This window comes from Ornithorhynchus anatinus, chromosome 9, assembly GCF_004115215.2.
Source record: "Ornithorhynchus anatinus isolate Pmale09 chromosome 9, mOrnAna1.pri.v4, whole genome shotgun sequence".
In the NCBI taxonomy this organism is placed as follows: domain Eukaryota; kingdom Metazoa; phylum Chordata; class Mammalia; order Monotremata; family Ornithorhynchidae; genus Ornithorhynchus; species Ornithorhynchus anatinus.
This window is the reverse complement of record NC_041736.1, coordinates 22,332,522-22,349,491: the sequence shown is the minus strand read 5'-3', so window position 1 is coordinate 22,349,491 and position 16,970 is coordinate 22,332,522. Positions and strand designations below refer to the sequence as shown.

General features: G+C 45.3%; 1 protein-coding gene across 2 annotated transcripts in view; it reads right to left on the bottom strand.

Annotated features, from left to right (window-relative positions):
- Window positions 1-110: 110 nt before the first annotated feature.
- UBE2E3 (ubiquitin conjugating enzyme E2 E3) overlaps window positions 111-16,970 on the bottom strand; it is a 74,710-nt gene continuing 57,850 nt past the window's right edge. For both annotated transcript variants that reach the window (XM_029072553.2, XM_029072554.2), the window contains exons 4-6: window positions 6,886-7,018; window positions 3,027-3,174; window positions 111-746 (exon numbers count right to left, since the gene is read on the bottom strand). In XM_029072553.2, the coding sequence (XP_028928386.1) occupies window positions 649-746; window positions 3,027-3,174; window positions 6,886-7,018 (379 nt within the window). In that variant the 3' untranslated portion in view covers window positions 111-648. The remainder of the gene's footprint in view (window positions 747-3,026; window positions 3,175-6,885; window positions 7,019-16,970) is intronic.

Genomic DNA, 16,970 nt, shown 5'->3' with positions numbered 1-16,970 from the left:
CTTCGGGCTTGAATCGTGATCTTTATACGGGGCCATCCGAGATGCACTTTGTATCAATATTTAGCTCCCTTCGGTAGGTTCGGTTAAGTATTAAGACAAGGAAACTCCCCTTCCAGGAACATGTTTATTGTGTTTGAGATGATACATTAGGTGCTCTCTGAGCTACAAAGGGAAAAAGGAAATCCTTTCATTACAAACCGACGAAGGTAAAAGATAAAACGGTTCTCACAACAGCATGTATCACATAATCGGAAATAGATCTGGGTTGAATACAAATGACATAACTTCTAGCCATCTACAGCTACCTTAATAACTTCATACAGATAATGAGTTAGGCTAAAATGCACTATAATATTTGGTTGACTTCAGGAACAGTATCCTTAATACATCACAAAATACATTTTGATATCCCAAAGAAGCAAGACTTGCAAGTAGGCATTTTAAACATAACTAATCTACAGCTACAAAGTTCTACCCTTCATAGCATTTACCTTCCTGGGGAAGCACCCCAGTCTTCAAAGGACAAAAGCCGAGAGTAGAATCAGTATAACATATACACAGAAGTCCGTATTGTAAAGGCTATAAAGATCTGCCGCACAGGGTAAAGACGCCGTCTGCTTCCTCACGCTGCGCAAAAAGTTACGGGGTTTATGTCGCGTATCTCTTGGTCCACTGTCTGGCTATCCTGTCGTGTTCGGCTCTGTTGGTCAAATACTGAGTGGCTATGCTTCCGACCAGGGGATCAGCTGCGAAGGAGGGGGCGGAAAGAGGCATTAGAAGACGTTCTGATGAAAGCGCTCGCTGCGGGGGGGAATGCGGAATTCTGCTCGAAATGGAAACACGACTCAGCGGCCCCCTGATATAATAACTGCACAGATATCCCCTTTCAAACACAGTAACGATGACCACAAAATCAGGGGAAGATTCTCAAGACTCCAGTTTTTGAGACAAATTCAAATCGCCTTACCAAGAGGCCCAGGGAGGAGTGCGTACCGATTCTGATTTTTTTAAGCCGTGAGAAAAAAGCCCCTGACGCCCAAAAGCTCACTTTCCCACTTCTTTTCAATTTGGGAATCCTTTCCTACAAAAAGTACAGCAGTCAAATTCATTTCAGGCCTCACGCTAGATTCAATTTTCTAAGTGCACTTAACAACAACAACAAAAAAAACAGATCCTTCAACTCACATAGCTTTAAATTATATATTATAAATTACTTATTTACTCGAATTAATGCCTGTCTCCTCCTCTAGACTGTAAGCTCCTTAGGGGCACGGAGCGTGTCTGCTAGTTCTGTTGTACTGCACTCTTCCAAGCACTTAGTACGGTGCTCTGCACATAGTAAGCGCCCAATAAATGCAATTGATTGACTGAATCAAGAAAAATCTTCGACTCCATTTATCTTGACATTCCCCGTTGTTTAACACAGAGTTAGCTCTTTACAAATACTACAACTGTTTTTAGCAGTACTATCCGGCAAATTCAAATGCCACACGCCATAAAATGTTCCGAATATTACGTTGTATGATGACTTTTTCCTCTGAAAAGGACTGTAGGCTCAATGTGGACGTGGAAAGTGTCTGCAAACTCTGTTGTACCGTACTCTCCCAAGCAATTAATCCAGTGATCTGCACACAGTAAGTGCTCAATAATTATCACTGATTCAGAGATGAAAAGCATTCTCAAAGCTAGCCAGTGCTTCTCCGCTGTGCATCTAAAAGGAATACACATTTTTTCCAACACTGTCATCCAGCATTATTAATACTGTGCGTTGAACAGCAGCAACGTAACTTGGACTTCGTCGCATCAGCATCTTAGCATTTTTCCTCGGACTCACCTGTTCACTGTTTTGGTCTGAGTCCCCACTCATTCTTGCCAGCGAGAGAGGGTGAGGGGAACTCTGCTCGGGAGAAGGGGACAGCCATGGAGACCTGGCAGCGGGAATATTATTCCTCTATCCATTCCCGCTTCCCCGGGGCTCGGCTTAACACAGTTGGTTCAGGGAAGAGGAGCGACGCTTGCGAGGGAAGCTGCGGTTTCCCACGGTACTGCTCCCACAAGCGAAAGGTAGAAGAGGCTGATGGGAGGACCGGACTAATCTTGTCTTTCGATGTTAAGCCGGACAATATTCCTCCGGACACTTTCTTCAGGCAAAGGCGGGTGGGTGAAGGGTCGGGGGGAGGCTGTGGTGGGAGGGGGGACGGGTTCAAATTCTCTCCCACCTAGTCGTTCAGAGCAGCGAAGAGCTTCTACAATTCCACCCGGGGCGTGGATGTTCTCACCGTGCTGCTTCACTCACTGAACATGCTAACTTCCTCCCAAATCTATCTTCTAAACCATAAACTCACTGGGGGCAGGGAATGTGTCTATTTTATTGTTGTATTGTAGTCTCCCAAGTGCTCAGTACAGTGCTCTGTCCTATTAGCCCTCAACGGATGATGCTCTCTGTCGAGCCTAACATTTTTTTGAAAGGTGTTGGTTAAGTGCCTACTAATTCTACTATTAATAGCAACTGTGGTATTTGTTATGCACTTACTATGTACCAGGCACTGTACTAAACCCTGGGGTGGACACAAGCAAATCGGGTTGGACACAGTCCCTGTCCCACATGGGGCTCACAGTCTTAATCCCCATTTGCCAGAAGAGGTAACTGAGGCCCAGGGAAGTAAAGTGACCGGCCCAAGCTCACTAAGCAGACAAGTGGAGGAGACGACATTAGAACCCAGGTCCTTCTGACTCCCAGGCCCGAGCTCTATCCATCAGGCCGTGCTGCTGACTAGACTAGACTAGACTAAGCGCTCGGATAGACAGAAGCTAATCGGGTTCTAACCAGAAATGAATTCCCGGCTGCCTGTTGGCCCCTTTCCCTCCTCCAAATTTGTATTCTGAGCTTCTATCCTTCCAAGGAGATCTGGGGAGATCGAAGGGTTCAGTGCTCTGCACACGGTAAGCCCTTAATAAATACAACTGAATGAACCAAATGAATGAAAGTCCCGAAGTGTATTTTAGGATCATCGGAAGGTCCTTACCAGGGTTGCAATCTGTCAGGAGGGAACAGATAGACAGCAAGACTTTTGAGATCGTCAGAGCGGGACTCCAGTTGTCTTTCAGAATATCCAAACAGATGACTCCCTGACTGTTGATGTTGCAGTGATAGATTCTGGTTCGGAAAGTAACCTAGGCGTAACGGGGGGGAAAACAGGGTGTCATTTCTTGCGGCGATCAAATCTACATCCGACGGAAGGTTCAGCCGTTAATGAACCGGTTGTCTAAACAGAAATGGAGCACTTTTATTAATGGCAGGCATGCTTGCTACGCGTGATAGGAATTTTATCAGATCGTTGCCCAGACCAGCAATCGGTGAGCAATTCTGACTCAGGAAATACCCAATCGTTTATGCTGCTTGTTTGTGTGTGTGTTTGTGCGGGTCGGGGGTGGGAGGGAGGCTAGGAGGGGGATAAACCTCCAACCTTTTTCAGGACTAAGACAGCAGCTAGAATTCCACAACGCAAGAGATAACAGAGTGGCCTACTGTCCTTGCAAAAAGACGAAGCGGCACGGCCCGGTGGATAGAGCAAGGGCCTGGGAGTCAGAAGGATCTGGATTCTCATCCCAGCTCCGCCACTCGTCTGCCGTATGACCTTGGACAAGTCACTTCTTTGAGCCTCGGTTACCTCATCTGTAACAATTTAGGAAGCGAGACGGTGAACCCTACGTGGGACAGGGACTGTGTCCAACCTAATTATCCTGTATCTATCCCAGGGCTTACAACAGTGCCTGGCACATAGTAAGTACTTAACAAATTCCATTATTATTATTATTATTATGACGATGATGATCAACCTGGTTAGCCTGTATCTTCCCCAGTGCTTAGTACTGTGTATAGTGTAGTACAGCCCCGAGATGAATTATCCAGCAGGGAAAAATAAATCAGGGTGCGGGGAAATTGGGAATTTTAAGTAGCAGAAAATCTGAACCTTGAGTAAATTGCTTAAGAAATGCCTTTTTTTTTAAAAAAAGGATAGCATGCATTCTCCACTTCATTTATGCTGTGTGTGTTTGTGTGCCGAGACTGGGGGAGTGTAGAAGGTAGGACAAAGACAGCAACTAGAACTCCGCGAGGCAAGAGATGACAGAGTGGCAAACTGTCTCTGCAAAAAGATGCCTCCAAAGTTATAAGACCATGTGTCCTCCCCACCTGCCAGAACATGCTGATGAACAGCTTACGGAACATCATAAGAGACTGCAGAGAAAAGACTGCAGCGCTCAGCACAGTGCTAGGCCCATAGTAAGCACTCAATAAATACGACTGAATGAAGGAATGAACTGCACACGTGAGTTCAGACAAGAAGTTCATCCTAACTCAGAGAACCCAAACCTCAGTTACTGTCAAACCCCACCCGAGGAACCTCTTTCGCGAGCAGCAATCTTCGATGTTGTTCCTGCCCCTGTCTTAGCCACTCATTTCTTCGCAGAATATACTTCTATCCTCCAAAAACGAAACGGTAACAAAGGAACTTCCAAATAGTAAGAAGGCGACTACCTCCCTTTACTGTGATTTCCATCTGGTCTGCCCTTCTCGTTATGACTAGTGGAAACCGCGTCTTTCGATAGCCGCTCCCGCTTTTGGATGCCAGCCTGCTGGCACTGGCTCTGCTCCATAGCCTCTCTCTGTTCCACCCTTCTTACCCCTCCCTCTCTACTCTGCCAGGATCATGGCACTGGATTTGGGAGCCCTAAAAGCAGAAGGAGAGAGGGGGGCGTGGAGGAGGAAGAGTCCTTCAGCCGCCTCGAGTTTAGCAACCGGGGCTTTGCTTCAGAAGTGGTCGGGTATTTTTTTCTGGAGCAAGAGCCTGTGCATGTACCCACGTGTATGGTGAGCGTGTGGGTGTACGGAGAGATGTGTCAGTGAGTCTGCTTAGCACGTGGCTTTGCTCTTTTCCTCAGAGGAAAACCCTTTTGTTTTTAATAGTATTCGTTTGGCGCTTACTATGTGCCGGGCACCGAATTAAGTGCTGGGGGAGATAGGACCAGTCAGGTTGCACGCAATCGCTGTCCCACATGGTGCCCCCCAGTCTTAATCCCCATTTCCCAGAAGAGAGAACTGAGGAATAGAAAAGTGAAGTGACTTGGCCAAAGGTCATACAGTATGTGGCCAAGCTGGGAGGAGAACCGGGATCCTTCTGACTCCCAGGACCGGCGCTCTATCCACTAGGCCACGCTGCTTCTCCCTCCCTTCTCCATGGCCTATGCACTTGGGTCGGTATTTCTTAAGCAGCGTGGCCTCGTAGAAAGAGCCGGGGGCTGGGAGTCACAGCACCTGGGTTCTAATCCCAGCTTTGCCACATTTTGCTGTATGACCTTGGGCAAGTCGCTTCAATTCTCTGTGCCTCAGTTTCCTCATTCAATACCGGTTCTCCCGCCTAGACTGAGAGCCCTTTGTGGAACAGGAACGGTGCCCAACCTGATTATCTTACACCTATCTCAGTGCTTAGTACAGTACTCGGTACACAGTAAGCAATTAACAATTATAACAATTATTATTAGTATTCTCAACCCACCTCCAGACAAAAAGCGATTTTATTCCTATCTTTAGCCTCTCCTTTTGGCCTATCCAGAATTTATGTTAATATCAGTCTGACCAAGTAGAGTCTAACCAGCTTGAGAGCAGCGATAATGTCTACTGACTCTATCTGTATTAAACGCCTACAGGTGCTTAGTACAGAGCTCTGCCTAAACTGAATGCTTAATAAACATTACTCATCAACTGAACGAAAAAGATGCAGAGAAATAGACTTTCTGTTGCCTTGAGGTTGGGGGTCAGGACAGCAATCAATCGAGCAGTGGTATTTACGGAGCGCTTACCGTGTGCAAAGCACTTTACTAAGCGCTTGGGAGAGTACGATACAGGAGAAAGACAGTTGTCGACAAGTTCCCTGCTCGCCAGGAGTTGAGAGTCTAAAGGGGAGAGTGGGAGCTTTTAAACATCAGTTGTGGCATATCTGGAAAATCTCTAGTAGGCAAAGAACTTGGGCACAATTAAAGCTCCAAAACCAGGCCTATTCACTTCATAATATAGTGGATTTAACTATATTGTCTTCATTGTGGAATTTAGGTACATTCAGGGTTACTCATCTACTGCTTTAGCGATGCATTATTTACAGAGCAAATGGTATTTTTTTTTACCACTGACTGACTTATCTGGGAAAGAAAATATTTCCACGCTTTGAATACAGGAGTCACTGTTTTCACTGAAAGCAACTCAATTCGGTTTTTGCTATGAGATTGTCTTTTACACCGAAAGGAATTATCCTACTTGATTTATATCACTTCCGACTGGACTTCCTGTTTGCAGATCTAAGGTATCTTGCTAAGTGCTCAGGGCAGCGCTTTGCACATACTAATTGCTCAAAAGAGACCAGTTACTGAATGTATCAACATACAGTGGTCCGTTAAATACTTTTTATTCTTATAATGAACTGTAAACTCGGCTTCTTAAAATGCGAGCAGCCAGAATTCACAGCCAAGCAGTCACAGAGATACCAGCATCTTCAGAGATGCCACCATGGATCTTTATCCCAATCACAAATCCCTTTTTTTTTTTTACATATGTAATCAATAATTTTGGGAATTTCTGCTCCCGAAATTTCCTTCCCTTTACATGCCGATAAACAGATTATTTGTAAAATTACATTCCAAAGTTATAATTGATCCCGGAGTTTTGTTTCTGCAGAAATCTGGACAATTCAAACATTATTCAACGAGATAAAATCACCTTTTTTAAAAGCGATTAGATCGATAAAGCGTCGTAGTCACTAGCCACCTGAAGGGAATTGAGTATCAGTGTGCAAAAGGGAAAAGAAGAAACAAACTCATCTGTAGCCTTACCTTTGGTGGTTTAAATGGATAATCCGATGAAAACGTGATATCCAGAAAAAACACCCCTCCTTCATAGACGGAACCTGGGGGTCCCAGAATGGTTGACCTCCATTCATAAATATTATCTCCTTTAGGGCCAGCACTGTGGGAAAGAAATGAAAAATGACTCGCACAGCTATGAACAGCACATGGTGATCTACTGGTCTTAATGTCAACTCTTTGTATGTGCATACTTAGAGGGGGTACATAAATTAATTCTTTTCAAAAGCAATCAGCGCCAGTGGTGAGTTCGGTCACTATCTACCTCAGGGCCACCTCATCAGACAAATGCAACATCTACAAAAAGAAAGAAAATACAATTTGATTCTTTTATATCCTGTGGATATACTTCCTCGTGGGGGATTAGGGATCCTTTGGCTTTCATGAAGAACAGCATTTAAAAGAACAAGCGACCCCTTTCTGCTTCAATCCTCCAATCTTCCCCATTTTTTCGCTTTCTAGGAGGGAGAGGTGCATATAAAAATGTGAATTCAGGCCCACCGAGTAGAACCATTAACTTATTCATGCAATTTTGTACCGCCCCGAGATGAATTACCCGGCACGGAAAAATAAATCAGGGTGTGGGAAATGGGGAATTTTAAATAGCAGAAAATCTGAACCTTAAGAAGAGGGAGCGTGATGCCACAAAGTCAAGGTAGGGAGATTCCTACTGGGGTCATCACCGGCAGGCGGTCACGGGTCTCCCATTGAAGCGAGAAGCAACGTGGCCTAGTGGGTACAGCACGGGACTGAGGGTCAGGGGGACCTGGGTTCTAGTCCCAGCTCCGCCACTAGTATGCCTTGTGACCCTGGGCAAGTCGCTGGACTTCTCTGTGTCCCAGTTAGCTCATCTGCGAAATGGGGATGAAGACTGGGAGTCCCACGTGGGACAGGGACTGTGTCCAACCTGATTAGCTCGTATCTACCTCAGCACTTAGTACAAAACCTGGCACACGGTAAGCGTTTAACAAATACCACCAAAAAAAGATCAAAACACTCCCGATCCAAGTGAGAGTCCACGATGCCGTCACTCCCAGGCACTGAGCACTTCCGGGTTCCCGATGGTCTCCTTCGAGCCATATCCAACGAACTCTTTCCCAATCCTCCTTGGATTCTCAGCAGCCTTTGACATAGCGACTTCCTTCCTCCCGACATCCCTCGCTCCACACCCTTTGAGTTATCCTTCCCTGGTCTAATCAATCAATCAATCAATCAATCAGTGATATCCACTAAGTGCTCACTATGTGCAGAGCACTGAACCAAGAGAGTCGGTAGACACGTTCCCTGCCCACGATGAGCTTACAGTATACAGGTCCCAACTTGCTCATCATGGACAGGGAATGTGTCTACAGTGCTCTGCTCACAGCAAGCTCTCAATAAATGACTGACTGACTTGGAATCCAGGGTCTGTCTCTCCTTATTGCTGTATTGTACTTTCCAAGCACTTAGTACAGTGCTCTGCACACAGTAAGCGCTCAATAAATACGACCGAATGAACGAATCCCTGACCTTAGCCCACATTTCCCCTATCTCGTCCGCCTTCTGTACTGTTTGCAGTCGGAGCCGGACCCTTTAACAATAATGATAGTAATAATGATGTGGGCATTTGTTAAGCGCTTACCATGTGCAGACCACTGTTCTAAGCACTGGGGTAGACACAGGGGAATCAAGTTGTCCCACGTGGGGCTCACAGTCTTAATCCCCATTTTACAGATGAGGTAACTGAGGCCCAGAGAAGTGAAGTGACTCGCCCACAGTCACACAGCTGACAAGTGGCAGAGCCGGGATTCGAACCCATGATCTCTGACTCCAAAGCCCGTGCTCTTTCCACTGAGCCGCGCTGCTTCTCTAAGAAGAGAAGAGAAGCACCTCTTATTCACCCCACCTTCGGCCCCACAGTAAACCACTCCCTTCCCCTTCATAAATGACAGATGTTCACTCTCCCCCCATTCAAAGCCTTATTAAAATCACATCTCCTCCAAAGTGGCCTTCCCTAATTAAGTCCTCATTTCTCCTACTCCCTCTCCCTTCCGTAACATCCTTGCACTTGGATCTGTACCCTCTCCTCACCGCATCCTCAGCCCCACAGCACTCACGTACCTACTCATAATTTATTTTAAATGCCCGTCTCCCTCTCTAGACGGAAAGCTTCTTGTGGGCGGGGAACGTGTCTACCAACTCTTCTGTATCGTCCTCTCCCACGCTTAGTACGGTGTTCTGCCCACACTAAGCATTTAATAAATACCATCAATGATGACAAAATACGGTTGGTACACACAACCCTTGGAAACGTTCAGTCACTCATTCATTTAATTGTATTTATTGAGCACTTACTGGATGCAAAGCACTGTACAAAGCGATTGGAAAAGTACAATATAACAATAAACAGACACATTCCCTGCCCACAGTGAGCTTTCAGTCTAGATATCACTTATGAGCCATGAGACTCATCCTGAAACAGAGTGAGATTGTGTGTTTAAAAGTGAAATATTGGATATGAAGTTAGGAGCCGGGGGCTAAGAACCCAAAGGTCAGGGCTAAAATAGGATAAATGGGTTACTGCACATATGGGACCAACATTTCTCAATTCCCTTAGAAACACAGTGAAATTGCATGGGGAAAACCAGTAATTTGGCTTCTGCAAAAGCATATGAGCATATGCCTTAGAAATCCCTTTCAATAAATTGGATCAGACGATGGGAATCCAATTGCCAATCAAGCAATCCATGGTATCTGTAGGCCTACTGTGTGCACAGCACTGTATTAAGCGCTTGCCAGAGCAACCCATAATGGAGTAGATATCTAGAAGGATGTTGGGGAAGCAGCGTGGCTCCGTGGAAAGAGTCAGGGGTCATGGGTTCGAATCCCGGCTCTGCCACTTGGCAGCTGTGTGACTGTGGGCAAGTCACTTAACTTCTCTGGGCCTCGGTTACCTCATCTGTAAAATGGGGATTAACTGTGAGCCTCATTTGGAACAAGCTGATTACCCTGTATCTACCCCAGCGCTTAGAACAGTGCTCTGCACCTAGTAAGTGCTTAGAGAAGCAGCGTGGCTCAGCGGAAAGAGCCCGGGCTTGGAACGCAGAGGTCATGGGTTCTAATCCCGGCTCTACCACTTATGCGCTGTGGGAACTTGGGCAAGTCACTTAACTTCTCTGTGCCTCAGTTACCTCATCTGGAAAATGGGGATTAGACCTGTGAGCCCCAGGTGGGGCAATCTGATCACCTTGTGTCTACCCAGCGCTTAGAACAGTGTTCGGCACATAGTAAGCGCTTAACAAATACCAAATTATTATTATTACAGATTTGAAGTTCGTTACGGGCAGGGAACAGGTCTGCTAGTTCTGCTGTATTCTCCCAAGTTCTTAGTGCAGTGCTCTGAACATAGTAAACACTTGATAATCCCCATTTTACAGATGAGGTAACTGAGGCCCAGAGGTGAAGTGACTTGCCCAAGGGCACACAGCAGACAAGCGGAAGAGCTGGGATTAGAACCCATGACCTTTGACTCCCAGGCCCACGCTCTATCCACTACGCCACGTTGCTTCATTTTACGATGGTCTTACTCCACTCAACAGACACTATGCAGTAGCTGAGGCTAGATTAAAATTTCCTATTAATAATAATGTTGGTATTTATTAAGCGCTTACGATGTGCAGAGCACTGTTCTAAGCGCTGGGGTAAATACAGGGTAATCAGGTTGTCCCACGTGAGGCTCACAGTTAATCCCCATTTTACAGATGAGGTAACCGAGGCACAGAGAAGTGACTTGCCCACAGTCACACAGCTGACAAGTGGCAGAGCCGGGATTCGAGCCCATGACCTCTGACTCCCAACCGCGGGCTCTTTCCACTGAGCCACGCTGCTCTAAAACCAAGGTGATTCCTTTTAACTTACCGTATGAGTCTGTGCTAAATTTTAGAATAAATGCTTCTTCCAAGTTTGTGAAATAATGTCAAGCGCTTAGTACAGTGCTTTGCACACAGTAAGCACTCAATAAATATGACTGAACTGAATGGATGAATGTCACCTGCATTTCCGCTCTGTGATTCCGGTAGATTCCTTTTCATTCACACCTTTGGAAAACGAACTAGCGGCACTAAAACAGCCGGATCAATAATCATGCTAAAAGCCAATCTCGGCTTCTGAAATGTTTTAATTCATTCTTGACATTTGCCAGGCTTCTAATTAGGCTTACGTCACAGATCAAATTTCTAAAAAGGCTTTCAATTGAAGAATTTATTTAGCTAAATGATTATTTTACAGTTTGGACTCGGCATTAGGTTTCAGATATGCCACTTCCTTTCTTTCCTTCACCTAAGATGGCTAGATGAGATTCATTAAACTAACAGCTATCTGAAATGAGACGGATTTCAGACTCTAAATTAGTCACAATTCAGGGGAAGCAGAAAGCAAGGCCGGCGTCCCATTAATAATCCAGCACCGATTAGAAATCTGTCTAGATGATAAGCCTTTTGAGGGCTGAGAATAAAAGTTTTTCTTCCTTATGCAGTACTCTCCCAAGCCCTTCATACTCTGACCTGAACTCTGTGTTGCCCGACAAACACGCCGATTGACTGATCTAGGGAAAAATACATTTCCGAGACAGGTTCCGAAATTCACGAGGATGTGGCTGCAAAGAAAATGCCCAGAAATCTCAACGGCTTTTATAAAACTGTTCCGTCAGCCAACTGTATTCAGTGAGCGCTTCCTGCGTGCAGAACGCTGAACTCCGTGCTCAGGTGAGCACGACAGAACAAGAAGCAGACACATTCCCCGCCCGCAATGAGCTTACAGTCAAGAGGGAGAAGCAGCAGCGTGGCTCAGTGGAAAGAGCCCGGGCTTGGGAGTCAGAGGTCATGGGTTCGACTCCCGACCCTGCCCCTTCTCAGCTGTGTGGCTGTGGGCAGGTCACTTCACTTCTCTGTGCCTCAGTTCCCTCATCTGTAAAATGCGAGTGAAGACTGTGAGCCTCACGTGGGACAACCTCATTCCCTTGTATCTACCCCAGCGCTTAGAACAGTGCTCTGCACGTAGTAAGCGCTTGATAAATACCAACATTATTATTAAGAGGGGCTCAGTGGGCCTCACTGCTTTGATAAAGCAGAAGCTCAATAAATACCATCACTACACCTACTATTGCTTGGAGGTTCATAGGAGTTCCACCCCAGCTGCTCTTAGTCTAAACAGTCTCAAGCAAGAAGCAGATGAGAAACAAATTCAAATGTTAGGTTATCACATTAAAGCAACCACTCACCCTATCCCGCCTGGATTACGGCATCAGCCTCCTCGCTGACCTCCCAGCCTCCTGTCTCTCCGCACTCCAGTCCATACTTTACTCTGCTGCCCGGATCATTTTTCTTTAAAAACGTTCAGGACGTGTCTCACCACTCCTCAAAAAGGCTCCAGTGGTTGCCCGTCCACCTACCTCCGCATCAAACCGAAACTCCTCACCGTTGGCTTTGAAGCACTCGGTCACCTTGTTCCCTCCTCCCTCACCTTGCCAACTCTCCTACTACAGCCCAAGGTCACCCAGCAGACATGTGGCGGAGCCAGAATTAGAACCCAGGTCCTCTGACTCCCAGGCCCGTGCTCTATCCACTACGCTACGCTGCCTCTCGCCAGGAAAAAGAGGAAAAAGAAGTGTTAATGGGAAAATAAATGTATTTTTTTCAAAACATCCTTCATCAGATACTCCGACTGTGCATCCGTCCACCTGGGGTAGCTTCCAGAAAGCCAAGTGGAGTTGTGAGGAGAAACAAATGTGAAAAGCAAAAGTGATCATTTCCTGGGAAATAATATTACATGGAAAAAAACGAATATACTCGTACAAAAGCATTAAATACATAAACAAGTCACTACATTCCAGGAGTTAAACCCACTCAAGAGAAATGAACAAGAGTTAATAACAACTTACGGTATTCAAGCTTACACTAAATCTGGCTTTAAAATGTTGGCTTAGAAGATACTATTCTATTGTTTATATCAATCAATCGTAATGGACAGAAATAGAACCTGAAGTATTATCCTGAAATAACACCTCTCATCATCCTAAGTACTTCTGGGCAAGCCACATTTAAAATTATAATAATACATATATAGTAATGGAGTCTTCCAAAATGTGGGTATGTAAATCTCTTCTCTCTCTCTCTCTCTTTATATAAATATATATGTAAAATTCAGGAATGAGGCATGCATTTCACACTTCAATCATATTTATTGAGAGCTTATTGTGTGCAAAGCACTGTACTAAGCACTTGGGAGAGCACAATACTATTTTACTGCTGTCTGTGGTACCAACTGACACAACTTTAACAACGTCCTCTCTTGCACATAATAATCTATCCTTCCAAATAAGTAAAATTTCCACAATCCGGTGGCCTTCATTTTCGCCCATCACGCTAAGACTTTTCATATAACTTCTCCCTTTCCATGTGCCGTTTCTGACCAAGGAACATTTAGCTCCTCTTTAATCTACATAATAGTAATTATAATAAACTAAAACAACAATTGTTCTTGTTCTATGTTCCAAGCACTGTGTTTGAAGCAATGCATTAAGCACTGGTGTAGGTACAAAATAATCAAGTTGGACATAGTCCTCATCCCACATGGGGCTCACGGTCTAAGTTGGAGAGCGCAGGGAACGGGGCTGCCAGCTCCGTTATACTGCACATGCCCAAGCGCTTAGTACAGTTTTCTGCACACCGTAAACAATAAATAACACTGAATGCCTGGTTAAGCACTTACTATGTGCCAGACACGGTACTAACTGCTGAGATAGAAGGTTGGACACAGTCCATGTCTCACATAGGGCTCACAGCCTCAATTCCCATTTCATAGATGAGCTAACTGAGGGACAGAGAAGTGAAGTGACTTGCCCAAGGTCACAGCAGACAGGTGGCGGAGGGAGCATTAGAACCCAGGTCCTCTGACTCCCAGGCCCCTGTTCTTTCCTTAGGCCATGCTGGTTCCTTCCGTCTCCCTGTAATTCTTCCTCTTGGTTCCTTTGGATCAATTTACGTTTTCTTTCCTCCCTTCAATTTCCTAATGTTCTTGTGTGGCTCAGGGGAAAGAGCCTGGGCTTCGGAGTCTGAGGTCATGGGTTCGACTCCTGGCTCTGCCACTTGTCAGCTGTGTGACTTTGGGCAATTCACTTAACTTCTCTGTGCCTCAGTTACCTCATCTGTAAAATGAAGCAGCGTGGCTCAGTGGAAAGAGCACGGGCTTTGGAGTCAGGGCTCATGAGTTCGAATCCCAGCTCTGCCACTTGTCGGCTGTGTGACTGTGGGCAAGTCACTTAACTTCTCTGGGCCTCAGTTCCCTCATCTGTAAAATGGGGATTAAGATTGTGAGCCCCACGTGGGACAACCTGATTCCCCTATGTCTACCCCAGCGCTTAGAACAGTGCTCGGCACATAGTAAGCGCTTAACAAATACCAACATTATTATTATTATTATTATTAAAATGGGGAATTAACTGTGAGCCTCACATGGGACAACCTGATGACCCTGTATCTACCCCAGCGCTTAGAACAGTGCTCTGCACATAGTAAGCGCTTAACAAATACCAACATTATTAATGTTCTTCCCCCAAATTTTCCCATTTGTTTCCCCTGGGGCTACCATTAGCCCCTTCCCAAATCTCTTAATCTATTTTATTAAACTTAAAATCTCAGAACTCCTGGGTCCCTCTTAACCATGTGCAAATAAGGCAGTCATGTTTCTCAAACTTAATAACACTCTGCCCTCTTCCTGGTACCAGCTTCACAAGGTTATTTTTTAATGGCATTTGTTAAGCACTTATTATGTGCCAGGCACAGTTTTAAGAGCTGGGTTAGATATAAGATAATCGGGTTGAACTCAGACCACGTCCCAAGCAGCGCGGCTCAGTGGAAAGAGCCTGGGCTTCGGAGTCAGGGGTCATGGGTTCGACTCCCAGTACTGCCACTTGTCAGCTGTGTGACTGTGGGCAAGTCACTTCACTTCTCTGTGCCTCAGTTCCCTCATCTGTAAAATGGGGATTAACTGTGAGCCTCACGTGGGACAATCCGATTACCCTGTATCTACCCCAGTGCTTAGAACAGTGCTCTGCACATCGTAAGCGCTTAACAAATACCAACATTATTATTAATTCCCACTTTACAAGATGAGGTAACAAGCACAGACAAGTGAAGTGACTTGCCTAAGGTCACACAGCAGAAAAGTGGCCCGGGAAATTAGAACCCCGGCCTTAACTATGTCCAGACTCACAATTTGATTTATTTATATTAATGTCTGTCTCCCCCTCTAGACTGTAAGCTCCTAGTGGGCAGGGAACATGTCTACCAAATTTATTATACCGTACTCTCCCAGGTGCTCGAACAATGCACTTGCATCCTGAAAGTGCTCAATAAATACCACTGGATTGTTTACTGCTGAACATACTTTGCCCATGCAATTTTTACATTAAACAAGGGAATACCCGCAGAAAAAAATGGAACTCGGGCAAACCACACAATGAACTTCTCCCTTGGTTTTTGCAATCGATAACAATAGTTCTCATGGTCCGATTTTACTCTTTCCAAAGCAAAAAGAGGCAGAAGTACCGGATGTGATTACCCTTTAATACTGAGATGAATTGTAATCTTTTTTTAAAGAAGACTCTTTATACCTCCCCCTGCCACGTCTGACTCAACAAAATTCACTTTCTAGACTGACAAAACGATGTGGAGTATAGACAGCCTGTCAAAGTAGTTTGTACTTTTGTGGCAGCGTTCTTTTTTGTCCCATACAATCCTCAACTGTCATCATGAAGGGAACTGTCAATTGCTTCCAGAATACACTGGATCCATTCATGAACAAGAGGAACCAGAATGGTTTGCTAGAGGGTAAATTAAGTACATCCCTAACCAGGAGGATGGATGGAGGGGGACCCAGGAAGGCGATTATCATCACACTGTCCCCTTAAGCTTCTTGTTCCTACTGACAAACGCAGAGCCTTGAATTGAACAGAGAAGCAGTGCGATTTAGTGCGAACAGCAAAGGCCGGGGATTCCAAAGGACCTGAGTTCTAATCCCAGCTTCGCCGCTTGCCTATGTGACCTCAGGCAGGTCACTTGACTTCTCCGTGCCTCAGTTACCTCAATTTGTAAAATGGAGATTAAGACTATAAGCCCTATGTCGGATAGTGTAAATACTTAAAAAATACCACAATTACTAAATTGCCCATTTTCTCCTGCAGCCTGATTTTTAGCCCCCCAAATCTGCTGATTGATTTCTTTCAGAACCTGACCAGGTGATAAAGGCACAACTGTTTGACAGCCAGTAAGCAACGATCAAAATGTTCTCTATAAAGTATCCCCAGATGAGGGATTCGGGTTACAAAAGCCAAAGTTCCATTTGTAAAAGAAAGCTGAAGCTGTGAACACTTCCCATGTCGCTGAAGGATATTATTGTCAAGGGCCATAAGGAATCCCTCTCTTCTCCACAACAGCACCCACAGTTCAAATACTTGTGGAGTGTTCGCTTCATGTGATACACTTGAAAACACATGGTTAACGTACAAAGACCTTCCGTTAGCAAGTTTACAGCTACGCCGCCAAAAAAAAACTGCAGATTTCTCAATTAAATCTAGTAAAGTCTCTGTTACAAAGGGAAGGGGAAAAAATAACAGTTTATCTCTTGGTGCACAAAAGCTAGGCTCTCCTCTCCCACCCGCTCAGGACTACAGGTTACCAGCTAGGTTTAGATCCTCGGGGAGTCAGTCAATCGCATTTACTGAGCACTTACCGTGTGCAGAGCATTATACTAAGCACTTGGGAGAGTACAATATAACAGACACAACGCGCTTACGGTCTAGAGGGAGGTTCCGGGAGTCTTCGTAACTGCGAACATTTTACCCGGAGTTGGGAGGTGCCTAAATCTCACCTCTCTCCAATTTCTGTTTAACATACTTTACCGGGGCATTTAAATTGATTTGCATCGTTATTATCGCTGTCGTTTTGTGGCAAATGTTGAGCACTTACTTACTGGGGTAGATACAAGGTAACCAGCTTGGACCCAATCCTTGTCCCACT